At 42.5% G+C, this 15,679-nt stretch overlaps 1 protein-coding gene across 6 annotated transcripts in view; it reads left to right on the forward strand.

Moving 5' to 3' along the window:
* The window catches only part of CAPN3 (calpain 3), a 32,772-nt gene extending 17,427 nt beyond the window's left edge, over nt 1-15,345 (forward strand). Inside the window, exons 11-24 of one of the 6 annotated variants that reach the window (XM_074584664.1) lie at nt 35-204; nt 851-862; nt 2,035-2,243; nt 2,941-2,977; nt 4,028-4,045; nt 5,502-5,603; nt 6,957-7,034; nt 7,716-7,773; nt 8,368-8,432; nt 9,457-9,525; nt 10,093-10,171; nt 11,697-11,813; nt 12,983-13,041; nt 13,681-15,345. In XM_074584664.1, the coding sequence (XP_074440765.1) occupies nt 35-204; nt 851-862; nt 2,035-2,243; nt 2,941-2,977; nt 4,028-4,045; nt 5,502-5,603; nt 6,957-7,034; nt 7,716-7,773; nt 8,368-8,432; nt 9,457-9,525; nt 10,093-10,171; nt 11,697-11,813; nt 12,983-13,041; nt 13,681-13,707 (1,100 nt within the window). In that variant the 3' untranslated portion in view covers nt 13,708-15,345. Of the gene's footprint in view, nt 1-34; nt 211-850; nt 934-2,034; nt 2,244-2,940; nt 2,978-4,027; nt 4,046-5,501; nt 5,604-6,956; nt 7,035-7,715; nt 7,774-8,367; nt 8,433-9,456; nt 9,526-10,092; nt 10,172-11,696; nt 11,814-12,982; nt 13,042-13,680 lie in introns of all 6 variants that reach the window. The other 5 variants (XM_074584665.1, XM_074584670.1, XM_074584666.1 and 2 more) reach the window with 5 other exon arrangements.
* Nucleotides 15,346-15,679: the final 334 nt, after the last annotated feature.

Genomic DNA, 15,679 nt, shown 5'->3' on the forward strand with positions numbered 1-15,679 from the left:
ATGTTTGCTTTGGGTTGTTGGTGGGATTTCACAGATACGTTTTGGACCAATCCCCAGTATCGCCTGAAGCTCCTGGAGGAAGATGATGATCCTGAGGATGAAGAGGTTATCTGCAGCTTCCTCGTTGCACTGATGCAGAAAAATAGGAGGAAAGAACGCAAGCTGGGAGCCAACCTGTACACCATTGGCTTTGCCATCTACGAGGTACCAGCTCTAGACTTCATTTTTCTCACCGCGGTCACAAATCCTGACAGTATGCATTTACTAAGAGAGTCACCGAATCATTCCACCCAATTACATGAACTGCAATTTTTACTTTGCAAGGAACTCAGGGGAAAACTGGAAGCGAGGAAGGAAATTCAAGGCTTTGTAAACATTCAGACCACAGTAACCTCTGAGTTTATCCCCATCTATAAGTAACACACTTTTTAGACTTTTATACTGACTTAATGCCAGAATTTAATATATTCTTTACCATATATTCTTCAAAATCCCTTTCATCCATGCGACAATAAACATTTAATTGGGAGAATTGTATAAAAAAGGAAAGGACATCCAAGATGCATACGTAGGGATTAACCTCTGTCCCTGCTGACAGAACTTCATGAAGAAGTCAATTTACTCAGTCCCTCACACAAATATATTTAGTTCAGATCTTAGTGGATCTCATGTAGACCCCAAGAAATCTAGAAAGGAAGAGAGAAAGCACTCGGAATATTTATATAACTTGGGGCATTTTAATTACTGGCTGTGTCCCCAGAAATCTATGTGAACACCCTTCTGTAAGACCTATAAACAAGTGGCCTCACCTAGCAGCTCTGACTGTTTCTTCTCTTTGTTTCTCCCTTAGGTGCCCAAAGAGGTATGAGCAGAACGGAGGCAGATTGACATCTTGGTGTATACTCACAGCTAGTGTTACTGTTGTGCCTGTCTGTAAGTCAGCAGGAAACTGTTCAGTCAAGCTTGTTTTCAGGGATGTAACAGAAGTGAAACCACTAACCTTTCTGCTTTGAGTGTTTCTTAGTAACATTTTGCGAGTAATTTTTAGTTCCTTCTCACCCAGCACCCCATTTTCACTTGCACCTTTTCCTCAGTCCTTCTCTTCTGTTCTATATGAGACCTGGCCATGGCTTGCATGGTCAGTCAGTCAGCCTGGGCTGCAGGAAGCCGCGCCAGCGAGCACTTTGCCACCACGCTCCACGCAGAACCACCCTAAATCACTTCCATTTCCTCCTGCAAATAATGCCAATGGCCTATATCCTGCAGCCACAGAGTTTTCTCTATAGTTTTAGAATTTGTTTGGAAAAATCAATGGTATTTTCAGCCATTGAAGAAAATGTATTAAAAGTACACAGATGAAGTTTTTCTGAGCCTGCCAGTAGCTGAATCTTTGGCATCAAAGTTTTTGCAAACAAGTTCACCTGAAGGCTATTTTACCTGGAAAACATGAAAATGAAAGTCTGGATATTGTCTTTGCTGACTATTTTATGGGTGGTTATTTCTGCAGAAAACAGCCTGCAAGTGTTCTTAGCCCACAATTCTTGACTTAATGTTCATATTTGAACCAATGCAACGTTTAATTATGTTTCTTTAGCAGATACAGAACTAATGTTTTGTCCAGGCAAGGACATGTTTCCACTGAAAGCATCTTCACCTAACCACACTGCATGTAGCAGTTTGCATATTACCATTCCTTGCCATGCCACCTTCCAAGGAAAGTAGCTGAACTGCGATTACACACAACTTAGCATCCAACAAACCAGTCAGATAAAAGTGCCTACACAGCAGAAGTCAGCCAACGCTCTACAGGTGGGCTCTGGGGCAGCCCTGAGAAGCCAACTAGACCCAGCCAGTAGCAACTTAAAGGTGACACCTTTGTATCTGTTACCAGCTAGCATCTCTCTTCAGCTCCCTGCTTGCTAAGCTGCTGCTTCATTCGTGTTTTCTGTCCCAACCATGTACTACCCTCATGACAAGCCACCTGGGGAATGGTTAAGGCTTCCTTGAAGACAAACTGACTCATTTGTTCTGCAGATGCATGGTACTAAGCACCACTTGCAAAAGGATTTTTTCCTCTACAATGCCTCCAAAGCTAGAAGTAAGACCTATATTAACATGCGAGAAATCTCTGAGCGCTTCCGGTTACCTCCCAGCGAGTATGTCATCATCCCATCAACATACGAACCCCACCAGGAGGGAGAATTCATCCTGAGGGTCTTCTCAGAGAAAAGAAGTCTTTCAGAGTAAGTTGCAGATCTATTTATCTGGCCACAAAGGTGGAGGTGAGTTAGCTAGTCTGCTTTAGTCGTGTTCCAAATTTGCCACATCTGCTTTTAATTTTCTCAACCTCATTAGAAACTCCAAGCTGCAAACTCATGTCCCTGAGCTTCCCTCAGTCTACAAAAAGTCTGCTTTCAATTGTCTTTGGAGAAGCTTACTACTTGCAGGGCATCCTTTGTAAACATACCATTAGCCATTTATAATAATGAAAATGAACCTGTTTGGTTTTTATTGCTATATGCCTCTGGGTGAAGTTTTAGCCAGATAGATCATTGAACCAGATATAATGAATGAAACGCAGCAGTAGGTAGTTAGTTATTTTCCATCCTGCTCTTCAACTACTTTCCCAGAGCTCAGCAAATTACAGCTAGTGTCACCCTACTTAGGCCAAACATCTTCTGTTTTACTCCCAGCTGCCAAAGTTCAGTGTTATCAAAGGCTCTTTAGAGGTGTAAACCAGGCAGCATCCCTCCTGGAAGTGGTACTTGGGATGCTCAGCTCAAACTGGGAAAAGGCTATGTCTAGAGTCCACGTTTGTAATGCTTGGAAGCCAGCCCATGCCACTGGCTGTTTGGAAAGCTCAAGCGGCTGCTTACAAACCAGCTACAGAAACAAGCAATGTTGGGAACATTCACTTTCCTATTTTCTGCTTTCTTCTAGGGAGGTTGAAAACATGATTGAGGCAGAGCGTCCATCGGTAAGTACTGTCCTGGGCCTCTTTTGTACATGAATAGGGGCAGGGAGAGGAGGAGCATCACATCTAGGGAAACCTACAGCAGGAAACAATTTGTGGCCACATCACAGCTCCTTTAGCATAAATGCCCACATTTTCTCATCAAGGTACTTCTATTAACACTTGCTTTATATACACTACTTTCTGATTTGGCCAGATTAACATCTTTTGCCACATTTGAAATCTGCTCCTAGCATAAAGAAGCTGGATGGTAAGCATTGCCTTTGCCTCCATCAATGGAGATTATTCATTTACCAGCGGAGACCTAGCTCTGGGCTCCAAGATATTTTGTTTATGAAATCGGTATCTCATCTAATAAAGAAAAAAGTACCTCATTTTGAAATACATCCCTTTCTGGAAAGGGATCCTAATGATACTCGGATTCAAACTAGCGTCCGTGACAAGCGCTAACTCTTCAGCCTGGGGTTTTACATGTTTTTGTAAGAATATACTAAAGCTAACAGTACAATTAGTCTTCAAAAAAAATCAGAGGATATGCTCTTGCACAGAATTGAGCTCCATCAAACCTTGCTTAGAAGTGTTCCCCTTTCGTTTGCTGCCATGATTACAAAATATCTGTCCAAATCTGGTGGAGTTTAATTGCCACTTCATATAACATTGATCTGTGGGCACAGAAGTCCAATCTCCACTGCACTCACAGGTTGGGAAACAGAAGAGGAATAGTCAGAGCTAAAGCTAAAACAGAGACATTATTCGAGCAGACAAAGCCCCAGATGAGATGGGACACTGTTTTCCTATGGTTTCTGCAATTTCTGTCCTTCAGTATGCAGTTTCTTGGTGGGTGCATTTTCCCTCATTTTTTGAGATTTGAAAACTGTATGAATATAGGAAATGGGAAATAATTGTATGAATACAGAAATGAGAAAAATAAATGTGAGAAAGGGCAAGAGAAAAAAACACAAGCTTTACCATCAGCTCTGCATAATCTGGGTAAAATCTATAATTCTGTTTAAAAATACTTTTTTTCTTTAAATTTTACCTCTTTTTGTACAGAAGAAGAAAAAGGGCAAGGTGGGTACTTGTGCAATGTGCTGAGTGCCAGCAAGGCGATGAGCATGTGCGATGCATGCAGCAGGAGCAGAGTCCCTTGGGGTCATTATGATTTCTCTGCATCTGGAAACTAATCTAGTTAATGAAGGGCACTGGAAAAGAGGCCATTTGCAGGCAGCAAAGACTTTTGTCTTCCTCCACTAAATTCTAATGAAATGGCATTAGCATCGTATACCCCCTCTCATTCAAAGGGATGGAAAAACGGTAACAGAAACTTTTCAGGTTTATAAGCTTGATCCTCTGGGTTGCTCAAACTGCCCGCCCTTCCTGCCCCTCCACAGGCACCCTGACACCCCTTCCTAGAGAAAAGCACCCCTTTTCCAGACACGTCCCCTGACAGAATCATAGAACCATAAGGGTTGGAAGGGACCTCTGGAGAACATCTAGTCCGGCCCCCCTGCCAGAGCAGGGTCACCCAGAGCAGGTTGCACAGGAACGCGTCCAGGCGGGTTTTGAATGTCTCCAGAGTTGGAGACTCCACCACCTCTCTGGGCAGCCTGTTCCAGTGCTCTGCCACCCTCAAAGTAAAGAAGTTCCTCCTCATGTCTAGGTGGTTCCTATGCTCAGGTTTGTGCCCATTATCTCTTGTCCTGTCCCTGGGCACCACTGAAAAGAGCCTGGCCCCATCCTCCTGACACCCACCTTTTAAGTGTTGATAAGGTCCCCCCTCAGCCGTCTTTTTTCCAGACTGAAGAGACTCAAATCCCTCAGCCTCTCTTCATAAGAGAGGTGTTCCAGTCCCCTAATCATCTTGGTAGCTCTCTGCTGCACCCTCTCCAGCAGTTCCCTGTCCTTCTTGAAATTTGCTCACATTTGCTTTCTGTTGCCTAATGCAGCTGCTCCGCTTTCCTGAAGTTTCTGCTCACCAAAGTCCAGGATTCTCCTTCCTATTCTACACAACACATTTAGAACCTTGAAAACATAACCAGGCATTTTAATCTCAAGACAGGCTGATTGCAATTAAATACTCTAGGGTAACACATTCGCATCTTTCTTGTAGTGGCTTTCCTTGTTTTAAATAAACTAAAACAGAACAATTGCATGTGGCTGCTTACAGCTGAATGCTTCAAGAATTAATACAGAGGAAGAATATACACTTTGCATAGCTAACAGGCTCCTACACAAATACTCCTTTTCTGTGTAGGATTCAGATTGTTTTTGTTGCTACTGTCCATCATAGAGAGGGGCAAGTTCATCAGCTTAACTGAGACTTGAGATGTCCCCCCACCTTTTTTTTTTTTTTTTTTTTTTTCTCCTTTTTTATTTTCATTCCTAGCTCTGGCTTCTCCAGTCTCTCAGGGGTGGGAGCTGTTGCTGCATGTGCTTTCCCACAGAATGGCTGTCACCAAATATTTTCCCTTCCACTATTTCTTGTGTAATTTCCACTTCTCTTTTGCTCTCTTCCTTCTTCTTCTAGCCTATCATCTTTGTTTCCGACAGAGCAAACAGCAATAAGGAGCTGACAGCAGATGAAGATGCTGGCAAAGATGGTGAAAAAACCCATGTAGATGAGAAAAAGGTTTCTGCGGCAAGGGGGGAAACAGAGCTTGGTCTGGGCTAGCATGAAAGAGTAGCTGGGAAGAGCACAGGAATGGCACAAAGCGTCCTAAGATACTTAACAGCTTTTCATCAAATCTTAGTATAACTTGCATCTGGTTTAGGTGGATCTAATGAGCATGAGTGAACAGAGATTATTTTACAGTTATTTATTTTACAATTATTTAACACCTGTGCTGGAGGATTTAGTTGCTTGAAAACATCCCCTGGTCGTGCCCTCGTACAAGGACCCTGGCTGTGAGAGATCCCTTCCCCATGAGCAGTGCAGTTCCCTTCATTCTTGCTCAGCCCCCTGAAGCCGTACCCCCTTTACACAGGGCACACACACAAATCACACCCGAGGGGCTTCAGGAGCTCCTGGCAATGATCCCAGCCTCTCCCCATTACAAATTACACAGCCCTGTACCAGTCCCCATGGCCAGTGGAGAAACGGACGAGTAAACACAGAAGCTCCTGCACCTCTCCTTTTTTTTTTTTTTTTTTTTTTTCTTTTTTTTCCCCACCTCTGGAGGTGTGGAAAACAGAGTAGCAAATCTGGAGTTTCTGCCTGCAGGTGGGTGAGGGATGTGAGACGCAACAGCCAGATCCTGCATCCAGGCTCGTGGCGTCTGAAGGCACGGCTTGAGTGTCTGCTTCCAGGGAGTGCGCTGTTCTGCTGCGTGACCGCCAGAGCAGCAGGTGGCAAAGTGGGAAACATTTAGACAAACAAAAATAAGAACTAATCCAAGACATTCACTTTGCTTTGTTACACACAATTCCTGTAATTTAACATTGGCGGGGAGGGAAGGGAGGGGGAATATAGTTTCCTTTTCCAGTATCAGCCTCAGAGATCAGACTCGCTCTTTGCATGGGTCTGAGACGGAGGAAAACAATGAAAATGAAGCTGTCTCATGTGCTGCTTGTCTCCAGCAAGGGGCTCCCCACTCTGCAAAGAGCTCTCAAGCCTGAGTCCCTCTGGTCCACTCATAGCCTACAGGGTGGCTATGGAGCAGATATGGCTCTTCTGCTCCAAACAACTTTGCAATGCTTTGGAAAAAAAAAAAAAAGAGAAGATAAGCATCTGTCAGTGAAAGTAATCATTTAGGCTCCTTCCCAGAAAAAGGAGAGCAATGGGATGAAGTTAAATAGTCAACAGTTTTGGCAAGGAACACATTTAACTAAAAAAAGGGGAAAGGACCAGGAGGATGACCCGTTCCTCCAAAGAGCTCCAGATTCAGTAAGAGGCTCCTTCACGTGAGGGTGAGTGAGCCGTCCAGGCCCCTTCCCTTCCCTGCTGGGCTAATGCTGTCTCTCTCCTTTGCTTGTCTCTTTTCAGCGCCCTTCAGCAAAAGCTCGTGAAGGGAGTGAAGAGGAAAAACAGTTCAGGAATATTTTCCGACAGATCGCAGGGGATGTGAGTATGCAGCCGACCCTTGTCTCTACCATCAAAGCAGCCTAACCACAACAGCACCTGAAAGAACTGCTTCACAAATTCAAAACGCTGAATTTTAAAATTTCCTTTGAATTTCCTTCCATCAAATTTCCTTTGAGATCTGAAGCTAGGCAAAATCAAGTATACAGCTATCCTCATATGTACATATAAGCTATTCCCATTGCCTGTAAGGGAGCCTAATTTAAAGTGGGGCTTTTACTTCTATCACTACTACGTGATGCTATCATGCATAGCATGTATAAACAAGTTAGAAATACAATGCCCTCCAGTATATGATTAATGAGAGAAGTTAAAAGTAAAAACAGATCAAAGAACTGCATAAACCAAAAGGCTGCAAATGGGTTACAAGGATTTTTGCATTTTGCTTTTTGGGTTATTCAGTGACTTGAAATTACTGGTCATTATTGTAGTTGTAGCTTAATAAGCACTAAATGGTAACTTTAGACCTACCTCATACTGCAGCCTCAAGAAAGATTTAGACCACTGTTTATATGGCCTAGAATGCGCTCTAGCTTGAAGCATATATATGCCATACTGAAAAGTGACCAAAGACTTCATAACTTCTAGCATATACATCCATAAAGCAATCTGCTTAATAAGGAATGTTGTAGTTAATTATATTTTCACCACATTTCTCACCAGGACATGGAGATCAATGCTGAAGAACTCAGGAATGTTCTCAATAATGTCGTAAAAAAACGTGAGTTTGAGCATGTTTTTCAGTAACCCTGGACAAAGAAATCCATGATATACTGTAACCCTCCACCCCTGAGCTGCACTCTAAAAATTATTTATGATTTCAAACTCACTAATTCCCTAGTTACCCTTCCATAGACTTTTCATCTCAGACATTAGCAAGCTGAATGTTTCATAGAGATGTTCTCTACGAGTGATCAAGTATTGATCATGCAGAAATGAGCAAAAGTTCATTGAAAGCGCTACATGGAACAATATAACATTTCAAGCAGTCTGCAAATGCCCTTTAAAAAAAATTCTAATGGCTAGGAAGGCTTTTCTCCCTGTTTAACAAACTTTATCCTACAGACCTTGGGCTTGCTTAGTTACCTGAGAGTTAGTTTAGAGTTTCCCAGAGGTTTTTATTGTATATAACAGGTCAACAAAAGTCATCTCTAATTCACAAGTAATAACATTAGAGTCTTTTCAGATTTCTCTACTATTCATTTCTTACTGGACAAAGTAGGTTTGGCTTCTACTCTGAGTAGAGTTACACCTAAGAGGAGGAAGTGCTTGCTGACTTGCATGACCTATTTTCACCTGGGATCATTTATTTCAGATAAGGACCTAAAGACAGAAGGATTTGAACTGGAATCCTGCCGCAGCATGATTGCTTTAATGGATGTATCCTTTTCTGGTGAAAGAGGAGTGCTTGATACCACACTATTCCACTTGGGTTGTACTTCCCACCACTACACACACAAAATTTAGTATGCCAGGGAAGCAGAACAGGACATTATAGTCTGTAGTCAGATAACACAGCATTTCTGGTTTGGCACATCTTAACTCCAGTCATCTCAACGTTAGCGTAGTTGGTAGATGAAAATATCTCAAAACAGAAAACTACAGAATAAGTCAGTCAGTATGATACCCTTCCTTAGGTATCAGCAACCGGCCAGCTCATGTACTAAAGCGTGATTATTTATTTTTAAACCAACGCAACATAACTACAGTTCTTGCCAACAAAATTACTATATTTCTCTCTTAAGCTTATATGTATCATACATTCCACTGAGTGCTTAGCATGCAACGCATACAGAAATTGTCTTAGAACAAGTATAACAAAACACAGAGCAAGATGCCGTACGGGGTTACCTCTGATACAACATCAGTCAGTTGTCCTATTTGGCATAACCCATGATTTTGAGAGAGCACAAGCACACTCAAACATAACCAGAACAAAATTGTAACTACAACCCAGAGCCATAATAGTTGGAGCCTAAACACATTTTTGTAAGTGGCTTTAGTCAACATTTTGCTTAGTTCTCAATTCATTTTAAGCAAGGCAGAAAGAGCTTCATTCTAGGATAAAGCTCAGTTGTCTTAAAAATGTTGAGTAAGCTTCACATTTGGAGGTATTTGGAAAGAGCCCCCTAAAACATCCTGCTCACATGCTTTATAATAGCTGCAGGAATGAGCCTCTCTCCTGTACCAGATGTTTGCTTCTACACACCGTAAAAATAGTACTTCACACTCCTGAAAGAAAATACTCCAAAATGGTCACGAACACTTTACTGCGCAGCTCAGCCAGCTCTTAATGCTGAGGAGATCCTCAGTTTCACATTCATCCCTTCACCACTAGCTGCACACTTAATGAATTTTCTCTTAAAAATATTGTGGTTTTTTTACCTGAATGTTTGCATCACAGACAGATGGCTCAGGGAAGATAAACTTCGATGAGTTTCGACACCTCTGGGACAAGATTAAAAGCTGGCAGGTATTGCTGGTATTCACAGCGCTGTTCTTCACAGCTTTTGTGGCACAAAAGCTTGTGTAGGAAAACCAGACCTCTCTACATACGCTACAACAAAAAGCTAAAATATTGCAAATTAGCTTCTAAAAAGAAAAGGAATGTCTCTCCTTGTCCTACTCACAGCCTAAGCAAATAGCCTGAATCTCTGAAGCTCCAGCACTCATGGTAAGAATTTCCCCCATGAGAATAGCACAGAGGCATACAAATTGGAGGAGGAGGGTAATGGGAACTAGATTAAGGGCTCACAAATAGCTTAATTAGGACAATCAAGAGAGAAGATTAACAGCATAAACTCAAGTCAAACAAGGAGAGTCTCTAGGGGAGAGCTTTTTGCTGGATCTAAATTATTTTACTTTGTGACTGAGAGGAGCTCTGTGGGAACAATACAGACTGCCCAGCAGCAGCAATGTGAGGCAAACGGCAAAGCCTCCAAGAGCCTGAGGTACACATCCCATACCCACTCAATGGGTACATCCAACAGAAGTACAAGCTTTTATTTCTGTTGTGTATTTATTTTTTTTGTTTTTCCAGAAAATTTTCAAGCGTTATGACACAGATCATTCGGGAGCCATTAACAGCTACGAGATGCGCAATGCAGTCAATGATGCAGGTACTTCTCCCAGTGTTCAATGCCCAACAGACAAAGAAACCTTATTCTTGTTGATCTATCACAGGTGAAATCAGGAATGCAGTGCAGCCTTTTAAAGAGACCCTACAGAAATTCAAAAATCCTTTTTTCCCCAACAGAGCTTCTCAAATAACCGAAGGGCAAGTCTTGTATCTCTTGCCAATCAAATAGATCCCTTCAGCTCTTTAAACTTTCCAATGAATGAGGCTCTGCTGTCTTAAGGATCTCGTACTCGGGGTCCCACTCTTCAGGGGGACCAGGGAGCCCTGAAGATATTTGATTTCATTTAAGCTGTGGATTCTTTATGCTTGTGTAAGTAACAATCAATGAACAGCAGAAAACCTGCAACCCAAGTGTACGGGCACTGAAACCGAGGCAGAGCAGGTTAATGTCCAAGTTTGCATCAGAGGCAATTGCATGGACATTTCTAGAGTCCCACAGGTGTTTCATAGTGGCACTAAGCCACTGTGGGCTCAGTCTCCTCTTCTACCTGCACAGCAAGAAGAAAGTATTTTTGCAAAAGCTGCAGTTAATGAAACTTGTCCTGCAAAGAGAGGCTTTTAACTTTTCTTGCTTCTCATCTCAAGCACCTTCTTTCCCTGGACAGCAGGCCTCCCCCAGCAAGTGTCTTTATCAGCTGCTGCTTCTCTAAGGGAGCAAGATGGCTTCTTTAATCAGAAAATCTGCAGCATCACTGTAAAGCTCAATGTGATGATTTCAGTGACATTTTGTCTTCAGTAGTATTTTGGCACATCAGTTACCAGTTCATCAAGGAACAGAGAGAGATGGCTATCTTGTACAATAGAAAACCTCAGTGATTTGATCCTTTGTTAAGGACAAACCTACACCTGGATTTGGACTCCTGCTACAGTAGAAATATGGGTCATTGGGAAGTTGTCAATGTAAAAAAAAAAAAAAAAAAAATTAAATATCTCCTGCCCTGACTTTAGAACTAAGAACACATGTTGCAATAAAAATGTCTCAGTCTTACAGCATGTAGGCTGTACCTGACCTTGCATTTAGCCAAGAACCACCAGCACCCAAACCACAACAGACCCTTTGCGAAGCTGCAGCAGTCAGGGCCACAGGTTGGCAACGCCACGCCGAGGAATTACCTCATCTATTTTTTGACCGTTTTGTAATTGTGTTTTCACAGCAACTTCCTCTTATGCTTCTGTAACCCTGTTTTTGTTGCTCTGCTCTCACCAGGCTCAGCTAAGCTGCAAAATCTTTGGTGTAGGCCTCTCTTCTTCATACTGAGAGCATGTGGTAACTTATGTGCTATCAGCCCTCCCAAATCGTAATTTCAAAATGTTAATCGTGTTTTAAGAAAGCAGCCGGACAGAGGGAAGCTCTTTATAGCTTTACTTCCTTATGTTCAGCAGCCGCAGCTTCCTCAGCTGGGCCCGGGAAGTGCTTATGGCCAAACCTCTCCTGGAGGCCTGACCAGCCCCAGCGCTTCCCCCCGGCCGCAGCCCAGCTGTGCCCCGTTTCTGGTCCTCTGCAGGGTTCCGGCTGAACAACCAGCTCTACGACATCATCACCATGCGCTACGCCGACAAGAACATGAACATCGACTTTGACAGCTTCATCTGCTGCTTCGTGCGCCTGGACGCCATGTTCAGTGAGTGGCTGCCCCGGTTTTACTGCGCTGCGTCCCCGCCTTGCCCCCGAAACGCACTGTTGTACCTAAAACACTACTGACTGCATATAGTTTTAATAATTTATGTGCTTAGGGAATCTAAAATATGACAGCCATCCTATACAAACACAAAAGAAAATAAACCATTGCGTTTCTCTTTGTATTATAGAATAGCATCATAGAATCATCTAGGTTGGGCGGGACCTTTAAGATCATTGAGTCCAACCATCAACGTAACACTGATAGAATCCCCAAACCAACACTAAACCATGTCCCTTAAGCACTACGTCTACCCCTCTTTCAAATACTTCCAAGGATGGTGATTCCACCACTTCCCTGGGCAGCCTGATCCAATGTTTGATAACCCTTTCTGTGAAGAAATTTTTCCTAATATCCATCCTAAACCTCCCCGGCGCAACTTGAGGCTGTTTCCTCTTGTCCTATCGCCTGTTACTTGGGAACAGAGACCGACCCCCACCTGACTACAGCCTCCTTTCAGGTAGTTGTAGAGAGCGACAAGGTCTCCCCTCAGCCTGTTTTTCTCCAGGCTAAACAACCCCATCTCCCTCAGCCGCTCCTCATAAGACTTGTTCGCCAGACCCCTCACCAGCTTTGTTGCCCTTCTCTGGACCCGCTCCAGAACTTCAATGTCTTTTTTGTGGTGAGGGGCCCAAAACTGGACACAGTATTTGAGGTGGGGCCTCACCAGTGCCGAGTACAGGGGACGATCACTTCCCTAGTCCTACTCACCACACTGTTCCTGATACAGGCCAGGATGCTGTTGGCCTTCTTGGCCACCTGGGCACACTGCTGGCTCATATTCAGCCGGCAGTCGACCAACACCCCCAGGTCCTTTTCTGCCGGGCTGCTTTCGAGCCACTCTGCCCCAATCCTGTAGCGCTGCATGGGGTTGTTGTGACACAAGTGCAGGACCCAGAACCTGGCCTTGTTGAACCTCATACCATTGGCCTCGGCCCATCAATCCAGCCAGATAAGGAAAAGCATAGCAGATATTCTTGCTGACTGCCTAAGTAAATATCTGCAGAAGTTTGCACAATACAGCAGGAGCACAATTTGGTTTGCCATTTGGGATCTTCTTTACGCACACAGTAATTTAATCTACTCTATACGCTTTTGTTTCCTTGCTTTAGGAGCATTCCACGCCTTTGATAAAGATGGAGATGGCATCATTAAGCTCAATGTCCTGGAGGTAAACTGGTTTATGCCAGTATTTCTAACACATAGTCACAATATTAAATTTTATTTGTATTATTCATTGCACACGTTCTCAAGGGAGCCTGTAAGAGTTGGTCTGAAATTGTCATCCAAGTGGTAAGAGTCCACAAAACCTCCTAAAAATCTTGCTACATATTTTACACAGAAAGTACCTGTACCCATGATCTGCCAGCAACAGCCTCTCTGTAAGACACCAGCTGGTGCTGATAGGCACAGCTGCGGACTCTTCAGACCATCTTTAAAGTGCTTCAAAAAATATTTTTGTTTTTTCTTATGAGGCAATTTAAATCAAACATACTTTGGTTTAAAGGCATCAACTGATAATGGGGTTTAACATAGTTCTTTACCTTTTTATAAATCTTATTAAGACTTAGAAAGTTTCAACTTAAAAGCATGTCTCCTGCTAGGGAGACCACAAAAAAAAACCCCTTCTCTTGCTGCAAGGGAAGGAGGAATAGGAGTAAGAAGCCTCAGATAAAGTTCCCCATTGCCAGTAGGCTTCATACTAAGTATCAGCAAGCAGCTGCCTTCCAGCTGCAGACAGTGGTGTCTCAATACAATTTCTTGGAGGACGCCAACGTCTTTCATCATTTAATTCTAACTCTTCTTCCAGTGGCTGCAGCTCACAATGTACGCATAACACCGGAGCCAGTGCCCACCTTCATCAAGAAAATGCTCAAGACATCTGTTTTGAGTAACTAGCTCCATTCATCCCCAAGTGCAAACAAGAGCACTTCCTAATTAAATGCTTCACCTGCTGAGATAAACAGCGAATGGGATGAATCCCTTGGAAAAAGACAACCGTACTTCAGTAGGCAGACTAGTGCGCATATTCTGTAACTACTTTTATAACTTCCTGACATTTTCCTTCAGGCAACAAGGATTAATTTATTGATGACTGAATTAAGCTTTTTATGTGTGGTGAAGACATGGAGCATACATCGTTATTTTGCTTATGCTGACGACTGGAAAAGTATTCCCTCAAGTCAGGCAAAACCGTAACTGTACTTGAACTGTGAAAGTCAGAGGTGTTTACTACCACCTTGTAATTACCCATTAGCTCTTTGTCCTGCTTTTGATACTATCATTTCAGCCTCTTCGTAATGTTGACTGAATATTTCACATGAGATTGTGCTATGTTATGTTAATATTATGCATCCCGGTCAGTTACGTTGTTATAGATGTGGCTGTGCAAGTTGGTTCTCGGCTATGCTAGAAACGTGGAAGTATGGCAAAACAGACCGCAATACCCAGGCACAGCTTGGTCTAGTACCCCCCTAGTATCTTAGTTACATATTGGACATTTTAAATGTTTCTGCATTCTCTGTAACATTGAGAAAGTCGTTTGCCCTTCGAGACAGAAAACCTCTGTATATACATAGAAATATACATCTCTACACACATACTTCACCCCACCCGCCCCGATCCTATTTCCTGACAGTATTCTGTATTTCTTTATTGTACGAAGTGACTTGCAGCAGAATCGGACACTATGTTAGCATGACCACTTTGGGAAGATTATTAAAACGTGTAGGTACAATTAGTTCAATTGAACCAAAAATAAAATCAACTGGGTTTTGGCCTAATGTTTAGGGATGTTTTTTGGTTTTATTTATTTTTTTTTATTTAACACAGCCATGTGTTCTCTCTACTAAGCTATTATTTTCCATAGAAAAATATGGCAGAGATCTCTTGGTTAGGGTGTTCAGAGAAAAACAAAATCTATCAGTCAAAAGATCAAAATCGGGATTTTTGATTGGCAACTCAAAACTGGTCCTTAAGGTTCTGGTGAGGTCTAGAGACCTTCCCTTTGCAACAGGCCATGCAGAAAGGAAGTCAATACATCATCTTGGTGGCACCAGCTGGGTGGACAGTTTCTATTTTCCCTGCCGAATGACTAGGTCTGAGATTCCTGCACATTGGGAGCAAAAACTTGCCCTGCCAGTGCTGGAGCTTCAAAGCGGCCTGTCTGGTTTTATCCAGCCCTCTTAAAGGAAAAAAATCCGGAACAAGGTGAAGTTCTACTGAATCCTGTGAAAGAATCATTCCATTCAAAACAAAGAATGAGACTGACAAACCACAACAATATAAAGAACTTTTATTTTTTTTCTTTTTGTGTTTTTTTTTTTTCCTTCTTTTTTTCTTCTTTTGCTGTGTAAAGTTTTGTTATTACGCTCACAGCTTTGTACCAAAGTGAAGGAAGAAAACCAAGGTCAATCTGTGCACATGTTCTACACAGCTTAAATTATTAAATATTCAATCATGTTGTTTTATTCCACTTCCATTCTTCAAAAAGACTGTTTAACACTTACAGCACAATGAAATTAGAGAAGCTGGCAGGCGCATATAACAGAATATATACCTACACAGTTTGCTCTTTACTTTCGCTATGAAATATTTCACAAACAGTAGCTGAAACCGTTTTCTTATCCTTCCTTACATATTCTGCAACTCTGGACAACTTAGACTGTTTGAATGATAGTACCACACAAGTCTCAAAACCCAAATTCACCTGTACCTGTGTTTTAATTCAAAAAAAGGGAAAAATATTTTCTCAACACCACACTTTTGTTTCTGGGAACCTAGAGTTTATCAGGAGTTTTCGGTTATCC

This window comes from Larus michahellis, chromosome 4 (genome assembly GCF_964199755.1).
Source record: "Larus michahellis chromosome 4, bLarMic1.1, whole genome shotgun sequence".
In the NCBI taxonomy this organism is placed as follows: Eukaryota; Metazoa; Chordata; class Aves; order Charadriiformes; family Laridae; genus Larus; species Larus michahellis.